Here is a 12,287-nt window from a genome sequence, read left to right on the forward strand (position 1 = left end):
CTTCCATGCTTCTGTGCCAACATTCATTTTTGTGAGACAGGTTACACATAAAAATACGATAACTGAGTATCATTTATTACCTCAGTAGAGTGCACACAGAGTGCCATGGCTCATACCTACAGAGAGGTCACTACTCATAATGAACAAAGCACACAGCTCAGCAGGTGTCAGACAACTTAAGTGGCTGCCCCTTTTGGAATAAAGAGATGGACTCATCCAGTGGTGAGAACAAGAATGCAGTTCTGTGTAGGGGCCAAGTTATTTTATTTGAGCTATGGACCCAATTTAAGTCTTTTCTTGAAGAACTGCAGTGTCTGAGGCCTGAAACTGAAGACCTATCTAGGTGAACTATTCCACTCCTTTTCCCATTTACCTGGAAAAGAAAGTCTGCCCACAGACTTCTTGCAATGTACTCCAAAGGTTTTATGGGAGAGACTTAACCCCTGTATTCTCTTCCATTCCTTCACATTCAACTTATTTTTAATACCAGTCCATGCACTACAACCTGTGTCACCTCTAAACAAGCTACCTAATATGTGAATTTTTCTTTTGCTTTCCAATGTTTTCCATTTCAGCTCCTTTACAATGGGTTGGACACTTCTGTATTGCTTAAAACTGCACTGGACAAATCTCGCTGCCCTTTTTTTGTATGGCTTCCAGATCTTAAATGATTGTTATCAAATGTCACTCCTGCGTACTTAAAATTACTGGATACAGGGAGTAACTTTACCCACAACTAATACTAAAAAATTGTTTTTAATTTCATTGATAAAATATGCCTCTGTATTTAAGAAGTTGTTTTCCAATTGCCATATTAGACAACAGAAGATAAAAAGAAGTGAGATGGAAACATAAACAATTACTGAAATGCTGGACATGCAATAAAATTTTTCTTCACATACCGAACAGAGATAGTTGTGAATGCATTCCTTTGTATCTTTTTAATGCCTGTGTGGGTGCATAGGAGGCTGGCAACAGTAGCTTTTTTGATCTCCTCAAGTTGTGCTGTAAAATTATTGAAACATTGTGTTAATGCTGAGATACTGTGTACAGAATGAAAAACACACGTTAAACATGTTGTTAGAAAACAATACTACAAGTGATAGTCTCATTGTATGTTCCTCCTGCTCATTTTCTACAAAGTGACTGACAGAGTTTCAGTACAGTAAAACAAAGGTATGAAACCAAAAGGGAAAACAATGTGGCATATGTAGTTTAGAATGAGATAATTATATAAAGCTTTGTTACACTTTTGATGCATTAACTTTTGCAGCACTAACTGGGCTCTGTAACGTTCAGAGATTTCGTTAAATCCTTTTGCAGTTTCTGTCTGTAGTCAATATATTTCCCATTCACTTATTTTCTCCCAGAGATGCTAGTTCAACAGAAAATGCAGAAGAGTCTCTGCGAAGCGTGTGTAAGCAGGATGGATGTATTTGCAGACTGAAGTTTTGCGTAAGGAAGAGAGAAGTGGTAGATCATTACTCATGAAACACAAATATCAGTATTTGAATCAAGTCTTATGCTGCTTTAATCTAGCAAGAATACTCATTTTTTAGCACACACTGTTCATTTCGACCATAATATAAAGTATTCTGATAGGGGATAGCTTCATCACATGTCCTTAAAATAATAAAAATGTCAGATCTCTTCTTGTTTTGGTACAAATCACCACCAAAAGTAGTTGTTGAAGTTCAAGAAGAAGTTAAAATATTTAAATACTAATCTTTTGTAGCATTCCTCATGTGTATGGTCTACACTACCTTTCCCAACATCCCTTCAGACTCCTAACCCACTACCTCATTCCTCATACACCTAACTAACTTTATCCCAAGCCACAACTACTTCTCATTTGAAGAGAAGTAATATAAACAAATCTGTGCCACAGCCATGGACACTTGCATGGTCCCCTTCTACACCATCTAGAGAAGACCTTCCTAGCCTTCCAAAACACCAAACCCCTGGTCTGGTTCAGATTCATTGGTGATATCTTCATGATCCGGTCTCAGCGCCAAGACATCCTATCTTCGTTTCTTCACAACCTCAACACATTCTCTCCCATACGCTTCGTGTGGTCCTCCCAAGCCAGTGTGCTACCTTCCTAGATGTTGACCTCCTCCTCTCTAATGGCTCAATCTGCATCTCTGTCCACATTAAACCCACCAACCACCAACAGTACCTGCATTTTGACAACTGTCACCCCTTTCACATAAAAAAATCCCTCAAATATAGGCTGACTATCCAGGGATGGCATATCTGCAGTGACAAAAGCTCCCCTTCTCAGTATGCTGAGGATCTCACAAAGGACTTTACAGACAGGCAATATCCCACAGACCTAGTCTGCAAACAGATCTCCCATGCCATTTCCTCTCACAACCCCGTCTTCCTACCAAACCAATAACCAGTCCACAAAGGAGTGTCCTTTTCATCAACCAGTACCACCCTAGACTCGAAACAACTGAACACATCCTCCAACAAGGCTTTGTTTACCTATCAACATGTCCTGAAATGAGGGACATCCTACCCAAGATACTTCCCACCTCTTATAAAGTGGTGTTCCATTGCCCACCCAACCACCACAACATCCTAGTCCATCCCTATGCCAATCCCAACCCCAACCCCTTTCCCAGTCCACCCACCCTGCACTTCCTATTCCAGACCTGTCAATGGTTTATCCTAACCCATCAGGGGCCAGGCCATCTGTGAATGCAGCCATGTCATTTACAGCTCTGCTGCAATCATTGGGCAGCTTTTTATATTGGTATGAATAACAACCAGCTGTCCACCAGGATGAACGGTCACCATCAAATTGTGGACAAGACCAAAGTAGTCTACCCCATGGCATAGTATACAGCTGAACGTAACACACTTGATTTCAATGGCTGCTTCACCACACAAGGCCTATGGATCCTTCCCTCCACCACCAGCTTTTCTGAATGGTGCAGATGGAAGTTATCCTTACAACACATTCTCTGCTCCCATAATTATCCCAGCCTCAACCTATGGTAACATACTGTCCCCACACCCTCCACCCAACAGTTTCCATGACCTCCGTCCTATCATCTCCTCCCCATTCTCATCTCCCATCCCATTTATTTGCAGCCATCTGCCAATGCATCTGCCTATATTTCCCCACTCCTCCCCTTTTTTGCTCCTTTTATCCACACCTCCCTGCCCCACAACCTCCTGGCACTGTGCCTGTTGGCAGTCTAGTCTCTGCACACTCCACAAGACAGTATTTATCTCTCACCCCACCTGTACACTACTGTCCCTTCCCCGTCCCCACCCCTTACCAACTGCTGCTTGCCTCCCACATGATGTTGCATTCCAGACTGAGATGCTGGAGTTGGCAGTCATGTGTGCATGAGATGTGCTTCCTTGTGTGTATGTAAATGGTATGTGGTGTCTCTTTCAGTGACGAAGGCTGTGGCCGAAAGCTATATGTAAGTATCTTTTAATTGTGCCTGTCTGCAACTTGACATGTCTTCTTTATGATAAGTAGCAATCTGTCTTTTCCTGCAATGTTGATAATCATTTGTAATAGTATTTTTCAAAAATAATAAGCATGTGTGAACAATAACATACTAGGTAAATTATTTTATTTATTATTGAATTTTCTGCTGTAGTCACTGTCCTAAACATATCCAGTGTGGATCTGATCATACCATTTCTGTTGTGGATACTGCAAGTAATTTCTCTTTCTGTTTTTAGTATTATTAGTATTTTTTACTTTCATTGAGGATGATTTCCATGTTTTAATTCATAACTAGGTACCTGCAAAACTGAACATTTATTGTTATCAATGGGAAATATGAACTGGTGTGCGGATATGTGGCAGTAGAGGTCCGTGAAGAGGACTCTTCAATATGTTTGCTAAACAAGCATATAAAACGACTAAAATTGAATCCATAGTTATTCAAAACAAGCCTACAGAATTCCACTGAACTGGTATTTATTTAGTCCAATAGAATGTAGTTCCCACTAACTCTGCACATTGTTACATCTGTGTTTCATAACTTTAGTACTGTTGGATACAAAAAAAGTTCAGATATCAGATTCTATTAATACTGCAGTCATGACATTGATATACTTAATTTGATTAAAAATAAAATTACCAAACTTACAATTTAAACAGCTACATAAATGTGAGTGTCATATGATGGGCAAAGTTTTGATAGAGAGTGCAAAGTTTTGATAGAGATACAGTCGTCCAGTATTGAAATTTGTTTCTTAATCAGAATTATGTCACACAATTATTACATTGCATAAAGCTATCCTGTTTACACCATTATTATGGTTGCACTGCTTACACCATTATTAGGGTTGAATAGCTATACTAAATAACAAAAGATTAGAAACAGTATTTCTTGTATTTTATAAAGTTCAGTACACAACTAAGAAAACAACACTTACCTGGACTGAATGGCTGTTCTTGATCTCTGTTGAGGTAGAAAAATCTGTCTGACCTCTGTGTTAAAAGGAACTGTTTGGTTACAAGGCAGACAAATGTGGGCCCCATAATCGCACCAGGCATTCCTTCTTCCATTGTTCCTCCAACTAGTGGATCTATATCATTTACATGTTGATAAGCACTCCTCAATTTCTTAATTGACTGTAAAAAAATGTTACTTAGTTGTAGTAAAAATTATACAATTGAACTGGATCTTCAGTAAAGACATAAATTATGAAAATAATTGACACACACCTTTATTAGAACCTCTAGAGAAATTTTTTCTGTCAATATGAAACCAGTAAGAAGTGTTATATACAATATCAAAATTTATGCAGAATTTAACCTTAAAAGTAACTTGAGCACAGTAAAGCATTTATCATATACAAGGATATTAGAAATCAAGTTACACATGTCATCTCACATTAAGATCATTGTGCAACAAGTGTGTCACATTGTCAGAGGACAGTAGGTGTTCCAGGTTCCTTGAAGACACAGTTCTGCTGCAGTATGGATAATACTCCAAAGATGAAGTACAAAGATTCATGGTTAAATTCTGGTGGTATATGGACCAAATGCAAATTCGCATTCAGACCTAGTGAAATAGTGCCAACGATTTGACCAAGTTCACATAGTTATGGGTGATGATCATCGAGAAGTCCAGATATTGTACCATATGATTTCCTCCTTTTTGCAAACTGAAATAACATCTGAGGGAAGGAGATTTTGCAATAAAGAATATGTTCACACAACAGTTCTCAAATGGCTCTGTGGCCAAAAAGTGGATTTCTCTTGTCGAGAAATCAAATGATTGGTAAATAGCTCTGACCACTGTTTACAGAGACTTGGTGACTATATTGAAAAACAGTGTCATGTATCTGTATTATTTTGAAGTGTTGTGTAGCATCCAATAATAGTTATTGGCCCTGTGATAATAATTTGAATCTGACTTTTTGAAGTTCCCCCATAATATTATTACATAAGTAAACAATGACGTTAGAAAAAAACTTCTATCCAACATTATTAACAAAAGAAATAAGAAATTATCTCTAAAGTAAGACTCAGGTCATCAAACTAAAGATCAATAGCCATGATGGTCTGTGTTCTTGTCTCTGTGAGATCTGTAAAGCTACTGATGAATTCAAAAGTCTGCACAGGATCCACACTCTATGAGTACTATATGAAAAAGGTAGGAGACTGGGTCTGAGTCTTGGTCTGGTATAATGTTTTAACACATCCCTCATAGCCATGATGACTTGCTGCATGACTAACAGGATTTAATCTCAGTGACAGCTAGTATATCATAACAGTTTGATTTAAAGGGGTTGACATTGACCATGTGATGTCAAATCCCAGATGGTAGCTACATATTGAGTGCCTGTTTCATTTTAATGGGCAGCAAAATATTATGCTGTGATTGGCTGTTTTGTCTGCCATAGTGATGCCATGTATTCTACCATCTTGAATTGTGACATCATTCTGTGAAGATCAGTGGTTCATGCATGACGTCATGATGATGTCATAGTAAAGGGGACATAGTTTGTGATGTCATGGATAGGGTACTGACATGCACTGTCATGTCATGAATCTGAGTAAGTGTTTCGCTTGCTAGCACCAACAAGTTTCAGCTTGCTGACTAGTTGCTTTTGTTTGTTGGAACAAGTCACAACCTGCTGGAACAAGTGTCACTTGCTTACTTAGAGATATAAAGGTTAAGCTGTTACAATTTTGTGTAACAATGGCGATGAATGGGGAACTTGTTATATTTTTTACTATTTGTTACAATTTTATGGAAAAGTGATGATGTATAGGAGCCATTTGTTTGACACTTGGAATACTATTTGAGAACCAGTAGCTGACATCCACTGTTACATACATTATCAACTTCTGATCATAGAATACAGTTTTAGGAACCAGTAGCTGACTCCCACTGGTGATGTATAGGGCAACTTGCTACAATTTTGCTTTAACATATAGATGTTTGTGACAATTTCTTACAATTTTGCTGTAACAGGGGCAGTTAGTTACAATTTTGCTGTAAGATACCAATGTATATGGTAATTTGTTACTTTGTTTGCTTTATCATATTGATTTACGGAGAAATTTGTTACAATTTTGCTGTCAGATATTGGTGTATGGGGCAATTTATTACAATTTTGCAATAACAGAGACAATTTGTTACAATTTCGTGTAACAGTTGCTGTATATGGGGTAATTTGTTACAGTTTTGCTGTAATATAGCAATATACAGGGCAATTTGTTACAATTTTGCTGTAACATGATGATGTATAGGGCAATTTGTTACGATTTTGTTTGATGCTTATCTTTAACTGAATATAAAACAAGGGAGACTTTGGCTGACACCCTCTCCCAAGTAATGGTACAAACATACACTGTCAGTTTCTGTTATTATAATACTGTTTGAGATACTGTAGCTGACACCCGCTGGCAACTTATGGCACATACACTGCCAGTTTCTTGTGTCACAGCACTATTTGAGATCCAGTAACTGACACTCTTTGTCATGTTATGGTGCATGTACTACACCATGCATTTGGGGTAATGATAGCCACCATAATCAGGGTAATGATAGTTACCACAACAACCAACCATCATTATCTCACTCACAAGGAACCTCTTGAGTGCGGGGTCACAAAATGCCAATGATGTTTATAACAACTTCAATCAGACCTCAAAAAGTGCACTTTAACCTGTAGGCTACATCAGTACTGCAGAAACGTAAGTCATGTGTGTTTTGTACTCAAAATTTTAAGTATCTTGATAAGCAAAATTATATTTGCTTATTATGACACACAAACTGCATGTTTTGTACTCAAAGTCTTTACAAATTTTGGTAAATAATTTTATATTGGTGGAAAGATAGTATTTTTGAGATATCAGAAGTGCCTCTCTATGTGCAACTTCATCCATCATTTTCTTTGCCGTATTGTGTATACATTTTGTATTTCGTGTGTTATTAAGTTACATTTGTTTATTACAAAAATATACAATTAAGTAATGCAATGTATTATAGGTCTGATCAACAGAGATCATCTTTAGTATGATTTTTTGTGTTAAACTGTAGCAAAATGTAGCGATAGTGGGTAAACATGCTACCACAGGTGTGTCCACCCTCAAAAGTAATAAAAATACAACTATATTATTCAGTCACTAACATTATTGGTAAATATTATATTCTTGGTGCATTATTTTGATACCCCCCAAGCTGGTGCTTGGTCAGCTCGTTTTTGTGCATAGCCTCATTTAGGTTTAGGATGAAGTTTCAACTGCCTGCTCAGTATGTTACTTTAGTCACTTGTATTTGTACCCTTTTATAATGATAATAAAGATAATTTAGACGTGGAAATAGTATTGTGACACTTAATTTGAGAGTCCACTGCCATATTTTAGGTGTATCGTGTAAGTCATACAATAACTGCACTCTTCCAGCAGCCGATACATTATTTCAGCTAAACATGAGTTTTATAAAACAATTTAGATATATAGCAGCATAGACTTACACATTGTGTGTTTGCTTACACATTTTTGATAATAAACCCATCATTTTTGAACTACCAGCATCATAGTCTCATTTAGGCCTAGGAGGAACTGTGAACAGCTTGATAAAAATGTTATTTTAAGATGACATGAATGTTTTGTGTGTGTGTGTGTGTGTGAGTGTGTGCCCTTACATAGTTTTGATAAATAATGCTGATAATTTGAATGTAAAAATATTTAATTTGGGGACTCTGATTCACCTTACATCAGTTGTGATACAATGACTGAGTTAAGCTCATTGACAAGCACTGTTTAACCAACAGTTAGATCACAAGTGCCTAGTTATACTAGTATTGTCAATACCAATATGTACTTTTGACAAATAATTGAATGCTTTTGAATGTAGTATGAATTCAAATGAAGCTTATGGTAGTGTTTTCCATAAATAATACAGCCATTTGGTATATGGAAATATTGGAGTATTGTCAATATTTTCACAGATTTTTGATAAATAATTCACGTTATTCACATACTTTTGAACATGGTGCTAAATTCAGACCATTTAGATACTTTCTGACCAGGCATCATCATGGATAGAAATGTCAGAAGGGTTGAAAGCATAAGTGAGCTAGTTCCAAAAACTCGGATTTATATTTAAATAAAAAAATCCCAATATTTTTGAATTTCCCACCACCACCATACTGGATATTGCCAAATTTCCCAACATAACTATTTTGGATATTTCTGAATTTGCAGCCACTGCTTTCAATATTTTTAATTTCCTGCCACTGTCATCTTAGATTTCAGGAACTGCAGCTCCACTGTCATACCGGATTTCGGCTATTGCAGTGATGACTAGCAGTACCCACTAAACTGTGAACTGGAGGCCATACTATTGATATACCTCCCTAAATAGTTGAATATACCCCATTGGTATTGCTTCCAAGTGTGTGAGTGGTAATACTTTGCCATGAGGTCAGTAATCATTATTCAAGATTTATCATCCTTGGGAGTGAGTGATGAATGTATGTATGAAGACAAATGTTACATGGTAAAGTTTCCAGCCATTAAGGCCTTTGTCAGCAGTAGACACATATACACACATGCACACACACACTCATGAAAACGCATCTTGCACACACGTCTGCAGTCTCAGAGAGCTGAAGCCACACTGAGACTGCAGACGTGTATGCAAGTTGCGTTTGCATGATTGTGTGTGTGTGGTGTGTGTGTGTGTGTGTGTGTGTGTGTGTGTGTGTGTGTGTGTGTGTGTCTATTGCTGACAAAGGCCTTAATGGCCAAAAGCTATAATTGTGTGAATCTTTTTGTTGTGCCCATCGTGACTCAGCATCTTCGCTATATGGTGAGTAGCAACTTTCCTTCTCTGGTATTGTTACATTTCATCCTGGATTTCCCATTGTTTGAAATTGTAAAGTTTGTTATTTTTCTGTTTATGATATTTCGTCACAGAGCCTGGCTAACTAGATGAAGAAGGCACACACTGTGAATGCAACAACAAAACAGAGTGTACAAAATAGGTACAACATGGATCAACAGAGGGCAGCACAATTAGCCAGAGATGCATGAAGAGAAAGATCAGTGCTAAGAGGGCATATAAAAAATAAAAAGAGAAAGAAAATGATGATATGTAGGAGTGTGTGTTTTATATCTGAGAGCAAGAGACTTTTGTGAGCAATGAAAAATATTATATTTTTTGAAAGACATAGGAACTTTAGTAATAAACTGTGAAGAGTATCAAATCTGTAGAAACAAGGACCTTCAAATGCCATAATAAGTGTAATTTCAAAAAGAAAAATCTATTTTACATCTAATATTTATTCAGGAGAGTATTATATTGATTTATGTGTTAAAGTAAAATAAATGTTTATTTTCAGTGGCAACAACTTTAAAGCAAACTGAAAACTCCTTTACAATTTTTGATTATATATTCTTGTTCAAGGCACTAGTTTAACAAATATAAATATTAATGAGCTGACATGGACAATACATACAGGTGGACTGCAGATGAATGAACAAGGTACAAATGATTGTGGCTTTATCAACTCTGAATAATCAGTTCCAGGGCTGATGTCTACAGAATACGTAACTGCGAGAATCAGACTGCATACGAGCAACACCAGGTGGTTGAGCACTGATAGAGCTGTCAAAGTTGGTAGGTTCACTAATGAATGAATGGATGAATGCAGGCTTAGAACTGGGTCAAAATCCTCCACAATTTTTTTTTAATGAAGTTGTTTCGCTTTAAGCTGTTAAAATATCATTTATTGTTATTGTAATTTCCTCACATGGTCATTGTCAAGCGTTGTGGGATGTTGTAACCCATTCAGTTACATAAAACTGTGACACACTGAGACATAGTACTCATTGGTGTAAAAGCAAATGCATGTGGTGGTGTAAATTAATCCACTCTTCCACACATTGTGCAAGCACATGTTAGACAGCTTGTGAAATAACAGTAGGTATGCTCAACACTTACTTCAAAATCTAATGTAGCAAGTGTGGTATGTGGATCACAATCTAACATACCTGCTACATGAGATTTTCATTTAAGTGTTTACCATATCTACTGTTATTTTGCCAGCTTTATAATGTGTGATCGCATGGTGTATGGAACAATGGATAAATTTACTTGACCACATACATTTGCTTTTACACTGCTGAGAACTATGTTCCAGCATGCGATAGCTCTATGTTATTGAGTGGATTACAATATTCCACAATGCTTGACAATGGCCATGTGTCAAAATAGCAACTGCAATAAATAATATTTTAATAACCTAATGACTACATTAAAAAGTAATGTTTTAAGTATTTATCACATGAGTGACATGATACCTGTAGCAGACAATTCATGTTCTCTGCCCACCACTGCCATACATGATGAAAACTCCTGTTCTCCCATCTACAGAAGCCACAGAAGTCATAGTATGGTAAAGGCCGCAGTGGGTGGTATATGTAAGTTGCCTGCTATGTCAAGAATTGCCAAGGCAGCTGTTAATCTGTCATGGAGAAGTCATTGTGAAATTTAAACGCCCATCAGTGATACATATCTAAGAAGACAGACTGTGACACACCTGTACTTCACTAGAAGAGGAAAAGAGAGAGTAGCCTTTCTGAAATGTTGCACTCACACTGGAATCTTATACAGGGTGGAACACTTGAAGATTCTGTTACACTGATACACTGATACACCACAAAAACCTTTGTAGTCACACTATTAACCATGCTCAGTTTAGCTTAGATTTCTTCCAGCTTTTGTTGGCACCTCTGATCATGTGACATTGTCCAACGTCCTATGGAAAAATCACATTGTCTACATGAAAGACAGTCATGATGAACAGGTGAACATGAATAGGTGATATAAACATCTGAGGATGGATTCAAACCCAATTCAGTCAGGAGCACTACTGACATGTATTAACTCTCCTAAAAAAATAGGACAAAAATGTTAGAAAGGCCATAGTATTATCACCATATTTTTTTGGTGCTCTAGCAGTGATGGCACAGTGTTTGTTCTACAATCAAACATACTGAAGTTCATATATAAAACTAAGCAGAATACATAATGCAGTCAAAAAGACTATCCACTCCCAGTCAGCTGCAGTCTATTTAGATTCTGTCAATCAACTCCAAGTCTTTTGTGTCTATGAACTAATGTTAGCATAGTTGCCTACATCACCCATCTGCTTTGAAATTCCATGTGCAGGTGAGTTGTTATGGTACTCAGAAAACTGGTTGCACCCTGAGGAGAGATGAATCACGATGACGTGACAGAAAAGAGGGTGCAGAAACAGTTGGGTGGAGGGCATGGGGGCAGTAGATTACTGAAGATTGAGGTCAGTATGATTTTGGGAGCAGAGAATGTGTTGTAAGGCTAACTCCCACCTGTGTAGTTCAGAAAAGATGGTAGCAAAGTGGAAGATCCAGTTAGCCTGGGTCATAAAGCAGCCAATGAAACAATGTGTGTTATGTACAGTTGTGTGTTGTGCCACAGGGTGGTCTGCTTTGCTCTTGGCCACAGTTTGGTGGTGGCCATTTTCCCTCATGGACATTTTGACACGTGTCATCCCTTCCACACCAAAAAATCACTCTCATACAACCTGGACACCAGGGGACAATATATCTGCAGTCATGGGAGCTCCCTTGCGCAATATATTGAAGGACTCACAAAAGCTTTCTCAGACAGATGCTATCCCCCAGGTCTACTCTGCATACAGATTTCCTGTGCCTTATCCCCACACCCCACCAATCCTTCCCACCACCACCCAAGAACCAGCATCACCCTGGACTGGAACAAATTAACCACATCCTTCATCAG

General features: G+C 37.7%; 1 protein-coding gene across 1 annotated transcript in view; it reads right to left on the reverse strand.

The window, feature by feature from the left end:
* The window catches only part of LOC126107948 (peroxidase-like), a 113,166-nt gene that overhangs the window by 14,183 nt on the left and 86,696 nt on the right, over positions 1 to 12,287 (reverse strand). The window contains exons 9-10 of the mRNA XM_049913343.1: positions 4,414 to 4,612; positions 903 to 1,005 (exon numbers count right to left, since the gene is read on the reverse strand). Of these exons, the coding sequence (XP_049769300.1) occupies positions 903 to 1,005; positions 4,414 to 4,612 (302 nt within the window). The remainder of the gene's footprint in view (positions 1 to 902; positions 1,006 to 4,413; positions 4,613 to 12,287) is intronic.

The sequence above is a fragment of the Schistocerca cancellata genome, chromosome 1 (genome assembly GCF_023864275.1).
Source record: "Schistocerca cancellata isolate TAMUIC-IGC-003103 chromosome 1, iqSchCanc2.1, whole genome shotgun sequence".
In the NCBI taxonomy this organism is placed as follows: domain Eukaryota; kingdom Metazoa; phylum Arthropoda; class Insecta; order Orthoptera; family Acrididae; genus Schistocerca; species Schistocerca cancellata.